Source organism: Pavona decussata, unplaced genomic scaffold, assembly GCF_977016875.1.
Source record: "Pavona decussata unplaced genomic scaffold, jaPavDecu1.1 SCAFFOLD_130, whole genome shotgun sequence".
In the NCBI taxonomy this organism is placed as follows: domain Eukaryota; kingdom Metazoa; phylum Cnidaria; class Anthozoa; order Scleractinia; family Agariciidae; genus Pavona; species Pavona decussata.
Window position 1 is genome coordinate 3,037,868 of NW_028145544.1, and position 23,379 is coordinate 3,061,246.

The window sequence follows — 23,379 nt, forward strand, 5'->3', positions numbered from 1 at the left end:
GGAACTAGTAAGGCAAATAAACGCTTGTGGTTTCCCGTCTGTTTATCGACATACGATGTGCAAAGCATATTGTCTTTTAGCCTGGTTCTATTTACCGAGGAAAAACTACAAACAACTGAAAATGTCCAATTAAGCAACGTGAAGATTATTAAAGTTACATTGTGTGAATAAAATCGCATTTTTTAGGTTAATTCCTTTTCTAAGCGAATGTAACGTGGTTCTACTGTTTGAATCTGTCGTCAAAATCCTAAATTGTGACCATTCAAATGAAAGCTACTGAGCAGTACTTTTCTGTGGTACTGTTTATTATGCTGTACAAGGTGGTTCTTAGTTTTCAGTCTGTGGATAAAATCCCAAACTGTGACCATTCAAATGAAAGCTGCTGAGGAATACTTTCCTGTGGTGCTGTTTATTATGCTGTACAAGATGATTCTAACTTTGGAGTCTGTTGAAAAAATCCTAAAGTGTGGTCATTCAAATGAAAGCTACTGAGCAGTACTTTCCTGTGGTGTTGCTTATTATGCACAAGATGATTCTAACTTTGGAGTCTGTGGATAAAATCCCAAACCGGCTGTGACCATTCAAATGAAAGCAATTAATGGGTATTTCCCTGTGGTGCAAGCGAGTAGTTTTGCGCAGTAGGAAGTTTTCAACTGTACTTTGATAGAGTTCAATGCAAGCAAGCTGTGGGTTGATGACTGTTGTTTAAAGTTAATCCCAGTAATACACTTCCTACGCGTGTTTGTCAGCGGTACTCTAGTCATCAGACATAACATTACAAAACGAGTGATCATGAAAGCCTTCAACCTGCCAAAACACTGTCACTATTTGAGCGGCAAAATTCATTCTTATCTCCGGGATGTAAATTAAGGTGTGTAAATTCTTTTCTTCGGGGAAAAAGGTTTTAGATTTGAAACTTTCGCTTCTATCGCAGAAGCTTCGTCAGCGAAATGAAGTGTAAAAACACGGCTTTCATCTCACTTTTTATCACGTGATCCTTTCAGATCACGTGACAAAGTGATTGAGGGCCGCTGATAGATCATATCCACCTATTAATTTATCGCCGGATTGCAAGGTTTTTCAAGGGCTTTGTTGTGATTAAGAGGTCATTACCGGACACCCTAATTTATTTTTAGATGGCAAGCTGTGCCAGATACAAGCTCATCGAAAAATTCGATGACTGTTGTTTTTCAGTGGTGGGTGGTGACTCCTTTCATACATGTTATTTTTATTAAAAATAACCTTGTTTATGAGACTGGTCGAACACCTACATTGATAGTACATAGTCCACATCAGAGAAAGGAAATTAAAAGATCGGCGCAAAAAACCTAAAAGACGAAAGTAAACAAGATACGAACTACAATTGTTTTTGTACCATAAACTGAGATTATTTACTACTACTACTAAAAGCACGGGAATACAAAATGTCACCTTATTACCTTATTAATAAAGTCTCAAGTCTCAAGTGAAGAATAGTTACGAGATGGCAGTTTCCCGTCGGTGCATTTAAAGTTTTTCTTTTATTAACAACAAAATCATCAAAGAAGAGCGACTTTTCTTTTAATTTAAAGTTGTTGATGAATTTGATTGTTCTTGTAATTAGTGTATGGTATTTTGATCATCATTGTTGAGTCAATAAAACATTTACCAACTGTAGAAATTGAAAACCCACTGATGTGGGCTTAAAGGAGCAGAGTCACGAAGATTTTGTTGTATTTTCCAGAAAACTTCACAAATACTTGACAAGGTACGTGCGTTCAAATACGAAATATCTTAGAGCACCAATTACTCAAAGAGTGGAGTAAGTGATTTCTCCAAGAAAAAAACATACCATTCTCAGCGATTTCTCAAAAATAAATGGTCGAAGTTCAAAAAAAAAGCGGCACTTTTTTTCAAGTTGTAATCCATTTCTATCTTAATTTTAGCCATGGAAAGATAATTAATACTAGTTTGTGTGTACAAGCTATAGTAGGGCAATCGTTAACAAAACTGGGCAATTGTTTTACTGAACGTTTCCATAGATACAAATCTGTCTCTGGATTTTCAAAGTGACACTGCAAAAAGGTGGCATAGCCCGTTTAACAGATCTGTTGAGGCTTCGTACTAATTTCCGGCTGACCAATTTAAAATATATTTTTTAAAATTGTCGTGGAGTAAAATGTTTCATTGTAAAACGGTAACATGTCTCTGTGATAAAATTTTACCATCTGTTAAGAATACTGGCGCAGGTTTTAAGTCTGTGAGAGTTAAAATCATAAATTACTTTTATGTACACCTTGTTATAAGAACGAATTTACTTCGCAGCGTTTTTGTGACTAAATTTTACCAGCGTCCCTCAAACCATTGTTTAAACGACAAACAATGGTGTCTGCAGTTTCATTTATAGAATTGTTCGTTTATAGACAATTATAGGCTTAAACAGTATTAATTTTTTAAGGGGTTGAGGCTAGGAGTGCTTTCATCTTTAAATCTCGGTAGAGGTTAGCGTTCTGCTTATTGCATCCGAGTAGCCATTTTGTGTAAAAGTCATAATTTTCCGTATTAAAATAGTTGATTTTGGTGACACATTTCACACCTTACTCCCTCCGAGATGAGCGAAAGTCACTCCACCATAGCATATTGCGTTGGATCTCCCAAATGTGTTTATCATCGGCTGAATATGTTGGCGCCTGTACTCAAGTCTCAGTTGAACTTTTAAGCGCATTTGACGTCAATAATATGAATTTTGCACACGATAAAGCATTGTCATTATTAAACTGTATTAAGTAACGGATCGTTTTTAATCCCAGTATTGTTCATTTTGTGGGCACCCGTTGACAACGGTACAGGAATACAATAACTTTTAGTAATTAACTGGGCTCACATAGCGCAAATTTGAGCTCACCAAATTTAGCTTATCATTCTGATGACATTGTTAGGTAAATAGGGGAGCAATTGCAGAACACCCGTCCACTCGCAAGGTGCGTTACTCTGAAACCCGTGGCCCGTGCTACCGCGCTCAACAGATGAATAAGTAATTGATCTAAGTATTAAACTGGAGTGCTACCGCGGTCCGCAGTCCCGTAGTTGATGGATTAAAGAACAAGGAATGTATTAAGCTGGAGTGTTACCGCGGTCCGCAGTCCCGTAGTGTGCAGAGACTTTCTTGTGGTGCTGTTTATTGCGTTCTAACCTTTTAGTCTGTGTATGAAATCCTTACGTGTGAGGACTGAAATGAAAGCTACTGAGCAGTACTTTCCCTTGATGCTGCAAGTTACGTTCCGCAACTGAAGTGGTTCTTACTAGTCTTTGAGTGACCATTCCTGCGAAACGGCAAATCTGCTATTGAACCATGCATGTCAGTAGTTACTTTCTCAAGTGCTAGGCTCTCACTTTTAAAATATGTTTTGTCTCAGTTACACATGGAGTTCTTAAACATTTTAAATACGCAAAGAGTTGGACCAAATTTCGTGAATTGTCATCATTTTAAAAGCAACTGCTACCAGGGGTTTCAGCAAAGGCCATGCAGGCACCAGACAAACTGACTGTCTGTGCAAACGACTTTGCCGCCTGGGTGCTTTAAACACCTCAACCATGTTTTTAATAGAAGATCATATCCAAGTGAACTATCCGACCCAGGGGCAATAACCTTTTGCCCGCCTGTTTAAAATCTTAATGAAATCCGTACTGCTACTGACCTTATTTTCGACCTCCAAACATTCGTCACCCACGCTCCAGTTCCGTGGTTGATTGACTCTGAGTGAGGACTGAGGATTACAACACACTTTCTCAAACTTATCAATTCTTATCCATAGGTATCATGTCAGTATTTCTGGATTACATCTCGTAACGGAAACCATAAACAAAGTTAAACAAATCGGCAAAACTAAACATTTCATTACAATGACAGTAAGCGCGAACATGCGCTAATAATCCCACAGGGGAACACTTATTTCATTACTCAGAATTGTCAATTACTTTTGACGCAAAATTTTGGCCAGATCTGGTCGTGAGAACTTTGTTACCGGCCTCCTGTCTTGCTTTTTGGCAGGATGTGTGAAAAGCCATCGTTTATGAACTACCTGCTAATATCAACCGGCGTAGATTTTGAGAACAATTCTTTAGGGTTTATTTGGTTTTTGTAAAGAGAAGCACTGATTAATATTTTTGCAAACAAAGCAAGGGAACAAATCCTGTTATGCTGTCTTAACGAATGAAGCACATTATTATACGTATAACCTAATAGCTGAGTTCTTCTGAAAGGGAATGTTGTGTCCTTGTAAATTAAATCACTGTTGAACGAAGTAGCTTGATATTCCACGGAAATGATCTAAAGCCGCCAGCTTTGTTCCGTTTTAATTACAAATGCCAATACAGATCTCTATTCAATGTCAGTAATCACTGAGGCGTTACTCAAGCTATTAACTTTTAAGGCAATACCAGTAAATAATTTAACAATGAAAATAAGAGACTGAGTTTCTGTGAAGGGGTTATACACTAGATGAGCATAAGGATTTATCGGTCGTTTTGCAAATTTAATTTAATTAATAAATTAATATCACCACGTTGAAGATCACGTGAACATTATTAATTTTGGAAGTTTGGCGTAACGTTAAGGCCAATTTGAATTTATTTTGATGGGTTTAATGGTTTTGAAGAACCCGAAAATCGATAACTCGCCCAAACCTCCAAGGGAGCGGAATGCTTTGTACAGTTTTTTCAGCTACTGGAATGCTGGAATTTTCCTTGCAGATTTTAACCTCTGTTGTCTGTTTTTCGATAGTAATGATAACAATGACTTTCTTTATACAGGAAATATACCGATTTCTATATATGAAAATTCTAACTTGGCCACGACGCTTAGGGGAAAAAAACAACGGAAAATACATTGAAACTCAGAGATGAGTAATTTAAAATTTCTTTAAAATTTAAAATTCCCCTAAGCCTCGTAGCCAAGCTACAATTTTAATATATTGAAATTGGTCTATTGCCATCACCAATCGCTGGTTTTCAGACGAGACTTGTCAACAAAGCAGTATTAAAGATTAGCGGGGAATTAAAACTAGATCTCTTTCGATTCTCTAGAAAGATCGAAGGGGACTCTATGCAATACGATAACTTTGTTTAAAGAGGGAGGCGTAATAACCTATTACAGTTTTCTAAGTACGGATCTCGAAATAAAAGGAATAAATACATAGCACTGCTCATAGCCTGCTAATGCAGCCGTCTTCGTTCGCACTAAGCAATGAAAGGTGGCTGTTTTTGCAGGGTCGCGAGGAAACCTCCGCACCTGTTACAACATTAAATTGTTGGAAATAGTGCCTAAATTTCAAAGTTTAGTTGAAAAGTGAAGATAGCATTTTAGTGTTCTAAAACTTGGAATTTATTTTCGCCTTTGAATTTTCCGCCCCTCCCCATTTTGGATTCCATGACGTCATGCGGTTGCCCAATTATTGGTTCCTGGCAAAAGCGGGAACCTTATGACGTCATAAAATCCAAAATGGCGGCGCGAGCAAAACCTTAACGCGAAAATGGCTGATAGTCCTCTCCAATTTTTGAAACACTAAAATTCTCTACTTTCAAAATAAGCTTTGAATTTTACCCACTATTTCTAACAGTCTCACTTCAAATTTGTTGTAAGAGTGGATGTTCTCTTTAAATCAACGGAAATGCTCAAATGGAGTATTTTGCACTCTTAATGAAGGCAATCTAAATCCACTCTTGAAAATTACCTTGTAATATTACATCTGTTTGTTCAATGACAAACTTGTTGATATAATAAAATCCAGAAATCGTAATTATTTCACTATACCAGTTTATTTTCTCAAATGCTTCGAAAATTCAGTCTATATATAGAATATATAAAACCTCATACACTCTAATCTGTCCAAATAATTTTTTGTGTTTGTTTTTTTAATTATAAGACAGCATCTTTATTGTTACTACCTGTATCCTAAAGCTCAAGGTTTGTCTGAACTAAGGAACATTGTCCAGAAACTGTTTCTTGTCATTAATGTATTTAAAGATCAAGCAATAACTAATTTAATTAAGTTACTACCTAAACTGTTTTCTCAATCCCACGCCAAAATGCAAAATGCAAGCAAAATGCTCTTCTAAGCCGAAGTTTTTAAATAACGTCTTTATCGCACTGATTTCAACTGAAGCTACTCAAGTTTGAAAACAGGAGTATATCTTTTTGGGAATATCATTGGATATGTACCAGGGTTAATTAACGGACATTACGTCACGTGACACATTTTCACGAATCGCGGGCAAGGAAAAATATTTCGTGAATTGTAAATGCACGCATGCGGGGCTTCCTACCCAGACTTGCGCGTCAAATTTCCAGGGAAAGGCCACTCCTCGGAATTTTTGTTTTCGTGTGTCGGCCGGTTCGACAAGTCCTGTCTCTATTTCAAACCAAAATTTTTAATTTCCCAATACCGGTTTTCAGACCTGGTTTTAAAAACCCATACCCATTTTCAAACGTTCAGACCAAATGGGTTGAAATCTATACCTGTTTCCATGCCAAACGTCTCAAAACCCATACTCCTTGAGGCAGACGTACCAATGTAGCTCAGGAGTGGGGTGGGATGACAGTCACATACTCCTTCCCTGCGAAATTCTACTCAACAATCACAGGCCCTTTGACGGATTCTGTTGAAAGACATTTGACCTTGTAACTCTGTATGTCTGGAGATGGCTCCGATACACGCCACTCCATTTCAAATTAACTGTTTATCAGAAAAACATTTAAAAATACTAGTATCATCAAAACAAGCTTTGCTTCAAGCAATGTCTAAAAGGTACCTTTTCACGAAAGCTTCCTTTAAAGATCGTTATGGTTTCGGATAAAGCGGTTCCTAGAGGGCGGTAATTGGCTTTTTTTTTTACAATAAACGAAAGTTTAGAAAGGAACTGGACGCGGTTGAGTAATGCGTGGTTTTTAAATGACCGCAAACGATCGCACGATCGCAGAAATTGTTTACCAAATTGCCCAATAGCGAAGAGCTGTGTTTCCATGTTATCGCAAGGATCGCGAAAGAAAATTATCCTCCCGCATAATTTTTGGACAGCAGATTTCTTCAAATATGAAGTATTATGTGTAGGCACTCTCGCACCCAGAGTCCTAAGGCTCCTTGACTAGCGGTTGGTCGCGCTCTCCCGGTTTCCACCGGCTGACGAAAATGCCTGAGGACTCTGGGTACGATTTGTACGTAGAACATGGTTTCCATGTGGTCGCTCATGATCGCAGGATGGCAGACGATCCTAAGCGATCTTTTAGTTTGTTTTCATATAATCGTGAAATTTTTGGCGACTCTTTTAGCGATCGTCTGATTTACCATCGTTTGCGCCCCGATTTGGAAACGTTCATTGTAATGGAGTATATGTTGTCACAATGAACATCTGTGCCGGGGACTAGAACACGCGCTAGTGAGGGAACATGTACAGGCAGTAATGTTTTCGTAACGATGTTTCTTCTTCTACCAGCACAGTCTAATCAAATTGAAGTTTCATTATCAAGGAGTATACCATGTTTTCTTGGCCTGTTTGTTAGTAATAACGGGTGGTCTCTGCTCGGGTACCCATCATGTTCACTTTCTATATCACTAATAAGTGTCTCTTTTTCGTCTTGCTCCTGTAGGTTTTCTGAGTCGCTGTCTTCACCAGAAAGCGTCCTTTTTAAGAAAGGAACCACATCAAGTTGAATTGGCGAACCTCCGTTGAGCGGAAACTTTCGGCTCCTTGAAGGTAGGCTTTCCATGCTAACCTGAACTCCTTCGTCGACTCCAGGAATAAATATGGTATACGTTGAATTGTTACATTCGTGTGAAATGTCTCTATTCTCCGAACAACAGCATACTTCCGTACTAGAACCTTTCGAGGTCTCATACCCAGCAACGTTTGGAGTTTCTCTAGGCAATGAACAGCGATCGCAGATGTGTGAAGACTGCGATTGCGATTTCCGGGGCGGAGGCCCGGAGCAGAGCGGTCTTTGTGTGTTTGAAGGGACGCTGAAAGAACGCATGCGCTGACTGCGACCGCTTTCTGCTATCCAGAACGGAAGTCTGTCCGCTGGAGAATAGTTTGTTACTCCTGGTACATTCAAACTGTGTCTTGGATGATCGATTTTGCTTGAGTTTGGTTTGGAGTTCAGAAGCTGGTCTCCTGAACTGCTCTCCTCTTCTGTCTCGTCCTTTTCAGGTAGATCTCCTAGTTTTGGAACAACTCTCTCATTGCGGCTATATTTACGTTCTCTGTTACCCCTGCAATTCGTGGGCGATGTTTTGACGTCACTACCTTGGGCATTATCTGATTTGCTTGAAGGAATACTCCAATTTCTAGAGTTCCGTTTCAATTCATACGAGTTTCTGTTCGGGAAACTGTTTAGCCGATATGGATGACCATTTCCAGGAGCTAGGTTGTCGTCCTCTCCTGCCTCAAGTCCGGCAGGGCTACGTATACGCAATCCTCTGCGTCGGGTGCCGGTAAAATTGCCGCGGTTAGAGAAATCCGAGGTTAATGAACTCAATAAAACCTTGTTTCTCTTCCTTGGAAGTTTAAGTCTGGCTTGTGCATGGGCGTAGTACAGATTGAAGTTACTTCCTATTATGGAAATGGGGAGAGCTACAACAAGAAGGCCGCAAATGGAGCATGCTCCTCCGATTATTTTTCCTACCCACGTGACTGGCACTATGTCTCCGTAACCGACAGTTGTCATGGTGATGAGCGACCACCAAAAGGATTCTGGAATTGAGCGAAATTTAGTATGTACACCATCCATTGTGCGTTCGATGTAGTAAATTATCGAAGAAAATAAGATTACTGGGATTAGAAGAATCAGCAGTAGAAGCCCTAGTTCGTAAGAGCTTGCTTTTAACGTGTGTAACAAGATTTGAAGACCGTAAAGCAGGCGAAAGAAGCGGAAGAGCCGAAGAAGGCGAATCATGAGCAGTGCGTCAGCTAAAGCACCACCCTTAGGATCAATGAGCCGAAGATAGAACGGAAGAACCGAGAGAATATCGATCCAGTTCGTCACCTGTCGGAAAAAGACTCGTCTTCTTGGGCAAAATATTATTCTTGCTAGCAGTTCGAGGGTAAACCAGATGCCACAAAAGTAGTCGATGGTTTGAAAGATATCATTAGCTGTGTCATCTCTTGGTGAAGCCGAGGACGCGTTTGCAGCCCTGTGACTGGAGAACTGGGGAAGAGTTAGAGCACAGGATGTGGCCACGGACAGTAGGATCAGCGTCACAGATATTATGGAAAAAATCTGTCAATCAATCAATCAATCAATCAATCAATCAATCAATCAATCAATCAATCAATCAAGCAAGCAAGCAATCAATCAATCAATCAATCAATCAATCAATCAATTAATGTCAATGCATGGGATGAGGTTGCCCTCCATATCCGCTTGGCCCAGCCACTTAGCTCGATTTGCTTGCTATTTCTAAGTGGCTGTGCCCTCTTCTTTAGTAATTTTTCTTTCTTGTATTAATGTAACACTGTATAATTTCTGGGCACGAATAAAGATTGTTGTTGTTGTTGTTGAGCCAGAGGCTCATATGTAAAACGCATGACAATAGGTAAGAGAAAACTTAACTTACACAAAAAAAAAGAAAAAAAAGAGACACATTTAAGTAATTATATCAAATCGGTCAAAAAATGTATAAACAAAGCAGGGGAATCAATAGTCCTTTCCGAAAAATGCCACTTCAACAAGAAGGTTAACCCTTTAAGCCCTAACAGTGATCAGCATCAAATTTCTCCTGGTAGTATCAATGCTTATTCAACCCCTGAAGTCATGCGAATTAAGGATATGATCACCCAGGATAAATTTTCTTGATATTTGAATTACTTCTCCCCAGCACTTTTATAAGTTTATAAGAAAAGTATGAGAACAAGATAGGAGAATTTGTTGTTTTGATATTAGGGTTTAAAGGGTTTAGCCTTAAATTCTAGGGTTGTGCAACCTTGCATCTATTGCTGTAGCGACTGCCAGTGGCTGACGTCCGATCTCACTCCACAGAAGAACTGTAAACCACCATGAGACTATGTGATATGTGCGGTGTATAAAATGCCGTATTTATTCAATTAACTGCCCTGGGCACTTTTTTAATTTTGGGCCCATGAGGGTGGGCGCTTATTCGGGCTGGGCGCTTATTATTTTTCCAACATTTTCAGCAAGCAAGGACATTTTTAGAGAATAACAAAACAAGGGATAACAAGTTTATTTCGCTTCAGCAAGACAAAACAAAGTACAAAAGCTAACATGAACAAGCCATAAACAATACAAAAGTTCATTGACTACCGTATCTAAAACCAATTTTGAAACAGAACTGACGTTCCTCTTACTTCACGCTGGGCTAGTACAGAAATATTTTTTGTTGGGAGGGGGTGAGGTGGGCGCTTATTTTAGGGTGGGCGCTTATTAACTTTTTGGGCTTTCGGGTTGGGCGCTTTTTCGAAGGTGGGCGGTTCATCGAATAAATACCGTACATTACCATTACCATTATCGTTATAGTACTTTTCGGAAAGCAGTGTCGGAAAGGCCAATAGGCCATTTCCGAGTTGCTGTGAACCTCATTAAGAAAGCGAGGCTAAGTGCAAAACTTTTCATATGAAAATTAGTTTTGTTTGCATATGAATGAAAACTAATTTTCATGACAAAAACTTTGCACTTAGCCTCGCTTTCATAATGAGGTTCAAAGCAACTCGGAAATGGTCTATTGAAAGGGTAATATCTTTGTTTTGTTTTGAGGTGAGATATCCAACTAAGTACCAAAGGAAAAAGCTGTTTTAAAAGGTTTTAGAAGTTCATTTTAGACAGATTATTATAAAAGAATAAATAAAGAATGTTAAGAGGGATTATGATATGAAATTGTTATCATTTAATTTTTGGACTTTTCCCCGAGTTAAGAAATAAAACATTAACTTTGAGTCTAATCTTTTTAAGCTTGATTCCTGATGGTTATAAATCTGTCTGTTTTCAGCGCCACAGGGATAGTGAAAAAATATATCAAAATGCTAATTTGCGAAGACAATTTATATTTTGTAAGTTTGGATTAACAGCAATCATTAATATGAAACATTCGTTTTAAGGATCGCAGAGGGGAATTGTTAAGACGGTTATTTCAAAAGGATATTCAAAAAGAATGGATTAGAAATACTAAATATAGTTTTTTTTTTCAAGCTAAGAATTGAAGAAAACGGAATTTCTCGAAGAAAGCAATTTTAGTTTTTAACACCCGGATGTAAGTCAGATATTGCAAAAATGAAAAAAAAAAAATGAATAAAAATGAAAAATCCGTCAAGGGAAAATCCAAGCGAAAATAAAATGACAAAACTTACGATGCAAAAGTCTAAGATTGGGAACAAACCAACGGTTGTTTTTTGCAGCGGTATTGTGTAACATTAAACCAGGCGAGCGGCGTTTTGCAAAATGGCAGACAATGCCAAGTGTAGCCGTGTTAAGTTCAATTATTTTTCTGATTGATGGCGCAACATTTTAGTCTTGTAATGAAAATTTTACGAATTTGGGACTGCGGTAGAATAATGGCCTTTCTTGTGACAAGTTCGTCAGTGAATTTCGAAATTAGACAAAATTTTGTTTTGATAGAAACTCACCGGGTTAAAAAAAAAAAACGGAAAAGCAAATGGGCGAAATTTGAAATAACCGAACCTGGCGTGACTCCTTGGAGAGAAATACGATGCGTGTGTTTTTTGTTTTTTGTTTTTTTGTTTTTTTCATCAAGAAGAATATTATGCTTCCGACAGACACCAGAGCCGTGTAATTCAGATAAAGGATGTAAGCGTCTATTATCTTATCTATATATCATTACTATATATATTTTTTGCGCTTATTGAACTTCTTAGCGAGGATTATCAACCGTTTTATTGTTAGGTGAAAAGAAAAATATTTGTTGGTCATTCTTTTTAGATCTCTGGCTCAGTTGCTAAAAACAGGATTTGAATCAATATTTCATTCGCTTTTACATCCCCCATTCATTAGAATTTCTTGGAAATTACGGTTAGTTTTCATTTTATGGTTGATTGAAGCAAAAATGACGAAAATCGATTTTAAACAAGAAAAGTTGAAAAATTTGTTAATGTTAGATTAGTGATAATCGGTCTCCACAGCAACGCGACCAGGTGATATTTTTTCATTTAAGCTGAGTTACTTTTATTAAATTGTGGACTTTGGTGTAAAATTATACCACCCGCTGGTATCGTATTTCCCAGAGGCTCCTTGTTTAGTGTTTAAAAGCATATTAATCTTCAGCATTTTGCTCAAACGTCACTTTTTTATCTCTTTGCGGCTAACCTTTCATTTAAATTTCATAGGAAAAACCTTCCTTAGCAAGTAACCGCGAATAAATTTACTGTGTAAATCGCTTTTCTTAGTTCCAACTGTGTCAATCAATATCTTTCAGACTTTGCTTTTTAGTAGTATAGTTTGCATGTTGAATCTATGGGTGAAATTCTGGTAGCACGTGATAGGTTCGAGCAGTACTTTCCTGTGTACGTGGTGCTGTTTGTTATGCTGTACAAAGTGGTTCGAACTTTTGAGTGTGAATGAAATTCTAAAGTGTGACCATTCAAATGAAAGCTACTGAGCAGTACTTTCCTTTGGTGCTGTTTGTTATGCTGTACAAAGTGGTTCGAACTTTGAGTCTGTGAATGAAATTCTAAAGTGTGACCATTCAAGTGAGCTACTGAGCAGTACTTTCCTGTGGTGCCGTTTGTTATGCTGTACAAAGTGGTTCGAACTTTGAGTCTGTGATTGAAATTCTAAAGTGTGACCATTCAAATGAAATCTACTGAACAATACTTTCCTGTAGTACTGTTTATTATCTTGAACAATGTTGTTCAAACTTTTTCGTCTGTGGGTGAAATCCTTAAGTATGACCATTGAAACACAAGCTCCTGACCAGTACTTTGTGATGGTGATGCTCTTTTCCTAAGGGTGTCTACACGTTTGAATTGCATCCACGAGAAATGGCGAAACTTGAAATAATGAAAGCGTTTTTGTTTGTGGCGAGATTGATATATTTAGCTGTAGGAAGGAGTAACCGTACTTTTTGTTCACAAAAGATAGCTTTCCTAATTAAAAATATTCATGGTGAAATGTCTGTTTGTGTTAGTTTACTAATGACAGTTACGTTTTTAATATATTTTATTCGTTTTTTCAGTGCATAAAATCACTTACGCAACGTATTGAAAAAGAAAATCACCTGAATCTGATGGCAAAAGTACAGAAAAAGTAAAGCAGTATTACACTTGTAAAACCCAGTGCAAGTTCTGATAACAAATCGTACTTGTGCGTTGCTTCAACCTTTCTGGCTTTTTTTTGATAAGCCGACAAAGTAGGGTAACTTTCCAAGTTCTAATTCGCCGATCGAGTTTCCCAAATGTGTCAATCACGCCCAAACAACCTGCTAAATTTCCATATATTTTTATTGTGGCCGACCTTTTACTTGCGTGGATAATAAAAACATATACCACACAAATCACCATGTAGGTGTTTTCGTGGCTTTTGGAGACAATTATGCAGGGATAAACGCCAAAGGTACCGCACCTTGGATCTTTGTAATTAAGACCCTCTGATCAAAAGCACTGCGGGGTAAAAGCATTAATTGTTTACCTAAACTAAAGTTTTTCCTTTTCTTCTGATCTGCGCTTTAATTGCCGCCCAATGTTGCAAGGAAGAGGGTGCGATTTCCCACCTATCGAAAATTAGCCTCCCCTTTTGTTAGAAACAGCTTTCTTGCATAAACAGATCGCCGCACCGGCTCTGTCGGGGATGTTTACTTTCCCGAAAAAGTAAATAACTTTCATTAATAGCAAATGCTAATTTATATCTCAAGTGTGTAGTTTAAGCGCTGCATCCCGAGGCCGTCAAAGAGACATTTGTTTCGTTCTATTGTACCGGGAAATTTCTTTCGATTCGCTTTTATAGCGTAGCACAAAAGCAAAGGGAGCATAAAGATTCAGTATTCAGTGGTGATAATTGCAAACTCTCGAACCTCGAAACAGCTGTTGTAATACGGTCTATATTCCATTATTTAGCGTCCAAGTTCTAACACGAACTAACATCACGAAGTGCACGAATATTTCACGCACGTTTAACGCACGCTTGTCCAAATTCCATATTCGCTTTTTGTTAACGAAAAAAATATAATTTCACGGCATTTCCTTATAGTTGAGAGCATAACCTTGTAGTATATAGCATGCCCTTGAACAAACAAAACCCGACAGAGTTTGTGCAAACAGTGTAGCAAAAATTATCTAAGTCGTGAAAGACAAGCAATCGCCATGTAAACTATCTCACCTTGGCCAGTTTGGACGAATGAGGGTCTTCAAGAATGGGCCATGTCTTAGACTGATAATTTGTCCACCAAGTATCATAGACTTTGTGCAAAGAGTATGGTAGTAAAAATTATCTAAGCCGTGAAAGGCATGTAATCGCGATCTAAACTATATCAACTATCTCACCTTAGCCAGTTTGGACGAATGAGGGTCTTCAAGGATGGGCCATATCTTCGGCTGATACTTCGTCCACCAAGTGAAGCGACCGCAGTCTCTTGCCGGTGTCTTGTCCTCTACCCTGTCGCTCTCCAAATCAGTTTCCTGATCTTGATCGGCCTCGTGCACGTTGAAACTCTTTAAATTCTGTTCTGCATCTCGATGCTGGCTGTAGGAGGTCCAGCAGCAGTGTTCCATCTCTTTTTCGTCGATCCCCCAGTACGCGAGTTCCTCCTCAAACAGTGGCCCGCACACATCGTGAGGACAATGCAACTTCCCGGTTCGGTAATAATTCAAAACCTGCTCGAATATCCCAGGATGTCGATCAAAGAAGAGCTCGATTTTTTCCGAGTCGTAGTCGATGGCCTTCGAGACATTCTCGACGACCCAGTAGAGTCGCGTGTCGGGGTAATTCCGCACCGTGCTCAGATACGTCTCATGCTATCGGCCTCCAACGTTTAGGATGATTCTGCGTTGGTTTGTATCAACCACACGCGGTATTATGTCAAGACGTTCGCGTGTTTTCATCGAGTCAAGATCGACCACTCACCTAAAATACAGAAGTACAACAAAAGACGTTGCAAAACGTTCAGCTTACTGCAATAATAAAACCTTGTAGTCATCGTCATCATCATTCACGGCCGTGCATAATAGAAGAGGCGTCGACTCGTTTCTCTTGTTTTTGTTTTGTTTTGTTGTTTTTTTTTTTTTTTCAATTTATTTATTTCAAATGTTAACTGATTGCAGTAGAGCGATTCGATATTTATGCAGACTAACCAGATGGCTTTATTTACTAGCGAGACATTATGCGTTTTGATTGGTTAAATCTGCACTTCACATCAGGGTTGTACAAATGGCTTCATTCTGCATTTGTTAACTGCCAGCTGGGATTCTTTTATTTTTATTAAAGCGTAAACATCAAGCAGACATGGGCTTATTATGCAGTAAAACTGGACGTGCAACTTGTATGAATTTAAATAAATAAATTTGCGAGGAAGTGTTACATGAATTTAACGTTTACAATGGTCAACACGGTGATGGTGTGTTCGCAAGTTCGTACTTTTCTAAACAAAAACCTTTTTAGTTGAACGCCTTCGAACTACAATGTGACATAACTGATTGACAAAGATGAAAACCTTGCTATCTCCTTTGCATCCGGGAGGCATCGTAATGCGAATACGGTTTAAAACAATTGCAGTTAGGCTCGCTGAAAGGATACTGAGAAGATTTCAGATACTGTTATTGTATTCTCAAAGATTTAATCCCCTTAGCTAAAATGAAATATTAAAGCGAACGTGATTGAAATCTTTTGCATGTCTGATTGCAGCGTCTAAGACAAGAACCAACTGGGGTTTTTTTTAGTACTGAATCATTTAATATCGTTGTCAGTATAATCGTAAAACATAAACACGCCCTAAATATTGTGCCACACTGGTAAACATTGCAGCGGAATTTTGTTTATATTGAATGCGTCTTTCAGTGAGCTGTTCGCATAGGAAGCACTTATAATTGCCAGCTTAAGATTGTTCCTGGGACTGGCCCCTTGCGAATCGCGATGGCACACAGAGGCTGAAAAAAAAAATCGAATTCAAATTGGTTGCAACCTTGGCGTCCTTTTAGTTGTGCAGGGTACAAACTACAACATTTTAATTTTCAGGAATTTAAAAGTTATCCATCGTCCATTCGCTTAAGTGAGGTTTTCAGTCGAATACTCAATTGAATTTTGTAAACAACGAAGTAGCATCGAAATACTGCTTATATTTTCCTATTTAAAAACCTTAGGCGATATCTTAACCAGTAACCACGTTCTTACCTGTTTTTTGAACCATTAGAGGAATTAAAAACACCCTTGGGTCGGAGTTCTCTCATGAAGACCTACTCGTAAAGACAAGCGATTTCCTTGCTACCGCATCGACAATTTTCCCAACTTCCTCCGCGTTAGATGGTTGTGAGAAACACAGTTTTAATAACAAGATACCTTTCCGTGTAGTGTGAGTGTCAAACAAGAAGACCGATGGCGCCAGTCTAAAGATACTTATCCGAATTATGCTAATAACAGTGTATTCGACTTAGTCTGATTGCCAAGCGACAACTTATCTGCACGAGGCGGGATCTATGTCTTGTTTAAATCGTAAAACAATCGCCCTCCTTCGGGGCATAAGTACAAATGATTAGACTCTCAAACCTCGAGGTCTACGAATTTAAATGCTAAACTCTTCTTCCTGTAATATTTCAATTAAACTTCAACAGTTGTCATGATTTTTGAATGGTAAGTCAGAGTTATTTAAAGTCACAAAATTACAATTACGAAAGCGCCTCGTGACGAAGGAAGACTGGTGGAAATCAATCACTTTTGACAAATGTATGTTTTGGAGATCTCCTGGAGGCATCCTTTAAGCCGTGCCAGTTGTTTCCAATTTTTATTTCGTCGATACAAATCATAGTGAGCGCGGCCATTCATATGAAAGCTATTGAGTAATGCCTTCCTGTTGTGCCATTTGTTATATTGCACAAACCAGGTGGAGGCAGTGAATATTAAAAGTGTAATCGAAAGATGGAAATTATTAAGGATGTCTCCCCCATGGTGTTGTAAGGTTTCGTTTTGAAAAGTGGTTATTTTACGATGGCTGCCTTATGATTTATTAATTGAAACTCAGCTTTCTGAAAGTGGATTTTTCTGATGTATTCTTTTGTAACATAAAATCTTTCTATTGTTTATACTAATATTGTCTCGAAGTTGTATCTTTTAGAGTAGCGAATTTCATCGCAGTTCTGAAATTATGCTAAATGTTAATCGTAATGTTAATCACTTACCACGTTTCATGGAAAACTTTTGCTAAGTGTATGTTATGTATTGTTCACCACGTCAGTAAAGTGCGCGCTCTGATTGGCTGATACGCGTTATCCATTTGCCCGTGGGTTGCACGCTGACGTGAGCTGCCTTTTACCTTGGCATCTCGCTCATTTGATTTCATCGTTTTATTAGACGTTTTTAGTAATTATCTTGTCTAAAATATTTCACTTGAGCGAATTCGTCTTCAGTTTTGACGCAAAGAAGTTGAAATCCTCAGCTCATTTGTGATTCTTCAGTGCGTTGACTATTTTGGAGGAATTTTAAACGGGTTAATAGTTACTAGATAACTACTCTCCGAATGATTTATTGTTGTGCTATTGACTGCAAGTTTTTAAGGCTGGTTTCCATATGATCGCGGATCGCAGATCGCAATAAGGTCTGCGATCGTCTGCGATCATATGGAAACATACTTCTGCGATCGTCTGCGATCCTGCGATCACGATCGCAGACGATCGCAGAAGATAGAACATAAAGGCTGGTTTCCATATGATCGCGGATTGCAGATCGCAGATCGCAACAAGGTCTGTGATCGTCTGCGATCGTGATCGCAGATGATCGCAGAAGATAGAACCTGCGATCGTCTGCGATCCCCTGCGATCAATTGCGATTGTGCGATCATATGGAAACCAAAGTTTTGCGACCCGCGATCGAAACGCATCCCATAATATTTCGGGTTCTCTCCCACGATTCAACGCTCGTGTGTTCGATTGTAGGAACGGTCTACGTAGCAACAATCATTTCGTTGTCATTTCGAGGAATTTATGGAGGAAGTTGCTCGTTATGAATGTGTTTACAATCGCAGCAGCAAAGATTTTAAAGACAAGAACAAAAAGGACAACTGTTGGGACAAAATCGGGCAGAAGTTTTATTTATCGGCCGGGGAAGCGGAGGCCAAATTTTGCAACATAAGAACTGCGTACGGTCGTTATCGAATCCAAGCCCGATGTTTTTGACGGTTTTGGAGCTGACGACGACTCGCTTCATGACAAACAGAAGAAGTAAAACTGCCTGCGACAAAATTTCCGCTCTTCCACGTTCGCGATGTTGTTTGCTTTTCAGCCTACACGCGCGTGTATATTTGACATTTCCGCTGACCAAAACGTATGGCTATGGTCGGCTCTGCGATCGTTGCGATTATATGGAAACAGCCTTTTTTGCGATCGTCTGCGATTGTTTGCGATCTGCGATCCGCGATCATATGGAAACCAGCCTTTAGTTGTTTTGATTATTTCGGGTGAAAAAACTTTGTACAAAAAAATATACACATCTTAAGCTTATTCAGTTAATAAAACTCAGGCTTACGTCACGGGTTAAATAAAATTTGCCCGTGAAATTTCGGCTAATGTTGATGAAAAGTGCAAAGTGTTCATAAAAATAGATGACTTTGTTCCGATTTTTAAAAAAAATAAAAAATTTCTAGTCATTTACTTGATTTTTTGTATGTGTCTTTAAAGGGACAGTGTCACCTATTTTTATTGTTACTCTGAGTGTCCAAAAAACATATTTGAATCAGTGGAATCGTTAAAATAATGGTTTAGGTTTGTTAACAATAACCCCACTGATGCACAGAAACTAGTATTAGTTAAGATTGGCTGCGGATTGCTAGGATGGAAAGGATTGCAACTTGAAAAAATTGGCCAATTTTTTTAAGTTCTTCCTGTGTATTTTAGGGAAGTCGCTAAAAACTCATTATAGTTAGCCCTTCCTTGCAGAAATCCCTTAATATTTTCTTCGCGCGGTGTTCTAAGAGCAATTTCATATTAGCAAAAAAAAATTTCTTCAAATATTTGAGCAGTGACAGTGCACCTTTAATCAGTCCTAGCAAGTCAGATTTTTACTGGTCTAACCGGAAGGACGGACACACGAAGTTGAATGACACATTCTGACGTCATCTGTAAGGATGGCGCCACTGACATCACTTTCGGTTTTTCTCTCCTTGAATTTTTATCGGTAGAAACGTTTACAAGGGTAAAGTTTATATGAAGACTGTTAAAAAAAACACTAAAACAGATCGATTTTCACTCCGTCACTTGCTTACAATTCGTGAAATGCCTAAGATTACAGAAATCACCTTACGTTTAGCTTTTAAGCTGTGTTCAATTTAGTGTCGAAAGTGTCGATTTTGCTGCACAATCTGTCATTGTTAAAAAACTCACGCCCTTTTCTCAACCAATGAGAAGCAAAACCAAAACCAATCGTGACTCGCTCGCACGCGTTTTCCCGCGCTTGGTGCCGGTTACATGTATTGGCTTCGAATTCTGATTGGTTCATTATGTTCTTTGCGTCTTCTGTGATTGGTCAGAGTTATTATTTTGATTTGGATTTGACGACACTCAATTGCTCTTTAGTAAAAGATTCCACATTTTTCTGTACTATGCATTGTAGTGTTTTGTCGGAAATGCGCATGCCTCACATGTTTTCGTCGAGAAACAAACATCTTCCGGTTTAACTCTCAGTCCAAATTCTTGGCTGCATTGAGCGTATTCCAAAATAGCTACGATTTTAAAATCATTTTATTCGTATTCAAATAAGCCCTTCTTATATCGTTCTTAAGCTGATAAGTTAAAAGAATAGTTTACCTTGAACGAGGATAGGAGGGTAATTTGAATGTAAACAAAAGAATATTAAAATGGCAGTTTGTCATGAGGTTGATGAGCGACTTTCTATTATGCTTGTGATTGTGTTCATATGAGGGGAGCTTCTGCTTATTTCAAAAGTGTGAAGCGGTGTGAGATAATGACAATGAATCCAAAAGCATCGTGCGTCTCACGCTAGGCTTCTATGATTGTGCTTTTCCATGTGAGCCAGGCGTAAGTTCCCTAAGCTAAATGTTATGTTTCATTATTAAAATCAATTATTACCTCCAATGTTTCTAAATTTGTTTTTAACAAGTAGCCAAGTGCATACTTATGGCACCAGAACAGCCAACCGCTATCGGTCGCATTCTTGTCGCACAAATCTTAAGCAATTTACAATCCTTTACCAAGGCCTCAAAATCTGGAACTCTCTCCTAATATCAATTACGTCTTCATCTAGTTTTTTCACCTTTAAGGAAAAAATGTTGGAGTTTTCATTTGTAAAATCATGAATTGACCAAGCTGCACTTACGTAGCACCTTTTTTTTTTTATTTATTAATGACAGCCGAAGTGGCCTCTCTTATAAACCTGGTAGTTTCTTGAGGTCTTCTCGCCATTACTTTGACTTATAATTTGAATGTTTTCTTCTTTTACAAAGGCAAATAAATGATGATGATGAAAGTAGACATGGGTATGACGTAACAACATTTTGTAGGCTTTCCTTTATAGTCCTTTCTGCAAAATGGCTGCCAATTTAAAATTGTTTCAATCAGCCTTGTTTTTTTTTAAAGTTGATTTTTCAAAAGCAATTTTCCTATTTAACGAGGTTAGGCTATGCTATTTTATTATTGATGCATCCAAAGGAAAAAAATATTTAAAGCCCTTTTTTGTAAGGCTGCGGAAGAAAGGACTTATAAATGGCAGATTTGTTCTCACATTACTTGACGTGTTATAAAACGTTTCGACCTGCAAACACTGCCCCTGCCACCGAAATGTCCATTCTTTTTTAATTTTATTTCCTTATCGCTTCAGGTTTTGTGGGATCTATTACGTGGTAATTTTACCTGATTGAAATAGATTATTGCAAAATTTAACTGTCCGAATTGTCTCGTCACGAAGTGATTCGAATGTATTCGCAAAAGAGGAGGAGCGAGGTTCGACTGCAAAATAACTGGATGTTTTTGCCAATAATTAAGTTAAAATCAAAATATTACGATCAGTGTATGCTTTAAAGGCTTTCACCGGAGCGATGTTTCAGTCTAGTGTATATTAGTTCTCTTTTGATTTTTCTATTTCCTGGGCAGATAATTTTTAAAAAATCAAAGCTAATGCTCTCCGACGTTTCGATGTCAATACCATCATTATCAAGGCAAAGTAAATGTTTCTTCGTGGTTGTAATATAAATGAGTGAAAACAACAAACAGTATAATATACATTTTGTTTCTTTGTTCTTATGTAAACAACTTAGCACGGATTGAGTCAGTTTGCATGTTCAAAGTTGGTTTAAGGTCTTAGAGGATCAACATCTCGTGAATTAAGGAGTCGAATTTGTTGCGGTATTTTTTCAGTTCTGAAACGTTTTTGCTTCATTAATTTACTAGCGGCAAAAGGAAAACAAGAAATAGTTGACGTAGGCCCGCCATCTTGACGACGGTTGACTAATTGAGGCAATGAAGTAGGATGTACACTACAGTATTTAGTACAAGAAGGTGGATACGTGAAATTATCAAACGCTGCTTTCAAATTGTCCACGGCTTATTAATTTTTTGCATGTCGCTTCGATGGATTAAGCTTACCTCAAAACCGCGAATGAAATCAATTTTTTTGGCAATAATTCCAATGTCAGAACAGTTTACGTAAAGTTTCTAATTGCCCCTGCTTCCCCGGAAATCAATTTAAAAATGACAGAGTGAATGTGTTTCCCTCATTATTTTATAACTGGAGACAATGACTGCTAGTAGCTGTAGGAAATGAGTGTTGATTGGTTAATTTGCAATTGAATAGGCATAATTTGTACACTCTTGGCAGCTGAAAATTTTCTATCCTATTTGCAATTTTTGTTTTGTAGTTTACAGCCAAATTTCCTCCACTTGTTTGGCTTGCTTGTGGCAAACTATTCATGTATGTGATAGAAATGGAATGAAATTATTGTTTTGTGTGCCAAAGTGAGGGCTTCTGCCCTTATAGTTTCCCGGGCTTGCAAGCCCTGTGAGGAAATTTGGTTTGCCTATCGCATTACATGGGTGCCATGCGGCTAACACGCTTTGGAGTACTATTCATGTATGTTTACTGCCGAAAGCAAAGTCGTAGTTCAAATGCTGCAAAGGTCATGCTGGCTTATATGAAGTTAAAATCGGACCATCTGATAACTGATAACGTCAACTCACAAACAGTAAAATGTACATTTGTAACTAATGTTTACGGCATGTTGATGAGATCTTTTATTGCCCACCATGTCAGTTTGTTTAGGCTATTGGCTATTGTTAATTATATGTGGTTAACCAATTAACCGACTCTGATGTTATTTTTATAATTTCACATTTGAGCATGTATGTCCGCATAATCAAGACCGGACGATACATTTTTTTTATCTAGTTATAGTAAAACGTCAAAGCAATTGAAAGGTTTTGTACCTCAGAATTTAAAAATCACAGTCAAATTGTCTAAACCTAAATCATATAACCTGTGAGAGAACAGGAGAAACGCACTTCGCAACATTTTACTGGGAAGAAACTTGGATTGGCGGGATTGAATTTTATCACGTCACTGGCATAGAACGCCGAGAATCTATTTATTTTTCCCGTTTATTCGAATTAAAGGATACTATTTGTGTCTGTCGCAGGTATTATTGCTAATAATCAAACTTACAAAATAATATTTTTTGCCATTTGGGTGAACGAAGAATCTGCATAATCTTTCTGTAATAGTGAGCTTCAAAAATCTTTGATGTATTCATAAAATTTATTTGTTTAGTGGTCTGTAGAATATACTTTGACTGATTTGAAATCTAACTTCCTTTGGTGAAAACAACTATTTAACTACGGGTCAGTGAATTAAGGGAAGTTTCAAAATTAACCATGAAACGCCTGCGAGAGATTAAACGACGAAGCGTTTTACCCGAAATAAAAATCGCCTCCGTGTCCAGTGCCGTGTAATAATTGCACATTGTTATTCTAGTTGAAAGTCCAATCTCCCCTTAAATCGAATAAATAAAACTATTTTATCGTGCTTACCTGATGTGGTAAACTTTAAAGCTCGTGTTTGCTTGGATGCTGATAAAAACATGCAGCTTTTCTCCTTAGTGGATCGCTGTAAACCGGCATCATGAATAAAATATGTAAATTATTAAAAGGTATGGTGGTTTTCACAGCTTAAATCAGTTTTTGTTTTCATTGGGCCTTGTCATGAGGAAACCATGATAACTTTTCAAAAGCTTTTAA

General features: G+C 38.1%; 1 protein-coding gene and 1 long non-coding RNA gene across 4 annotated transcripts in view; one reads left to right on the forward strand and one right to left on the reverse strand.

Annotated features, from left to right (window-relative positions):
- Positions 1–7,736, forward strand: part of LOC146468692 (uncharacterized) — a 44,562-nt gene extending 36,826 nt beyond the window's left edge. For both annotated transcript variants that reach the window (XR_014867478.1, XR_014867479.1), the window contains one exon: positions 7,625–7,736. This is a non-coding gene — a long non-coding RNA (uncharacterized LOC146468692). The remainder of the gene's footprint in view (positions 1–7,624) is intronic.
- Positions 5,046–23,267, reverse strand: LOC146468695 (uncharacterized). Of its 2 annotated transcripts, none has more exons than XM_085124497.1 (4): positions 23,173–23,267; positions 14,479–15,058; positions 5,787–9,253; positions 5,046–5,699 (listed from the first exon to the last, which is right to left on the reverse strand). In XM_085124497.1, exons 2-3 carry the CDS (start codon positions 14,704–14,706, stop codon positions 7,481–7,483), a joined length of 2,001 nt encoding a protein of 666 aa, XP_084980623.1. In that variant the 5' UTR covers positions 14,707–15,058; positions 23,173–23,267; the 3' UTR covers positions 5,046–5,699; positions 5,787–7,480. The 2 variants fall into 2 exon arrangements, with proteins under 2 accessions (XP_084980623.1, XP_084980622.1); XM_085124496.1 differs by lacking the exon at positions 23,173–23,267 and adding an exon at positions 16,322–16,553.
- Between the last annotated feature and the right edge of the window lie 112 nt (positions 23,268–23,379).

What these genes read in the sequence shown, in the direction of transcription:
- LOC146468695 (XM_085124497.1), bottom strand. Translation starts at nt 14,706, where the DNA reads ATGGAACACTGCTGCTGGACCTCCTACAGCCAGCATCGAGATGCAGAA. An exon ending in ATTCGTCCAAACTGGCTAAG is followed by an intron (nt 9,254 to 14,478) that starts GTGAGATAGTTG and finishes ATTGATTGACAG; the next exon opens with ATTTTTTCCATAATATCTGT.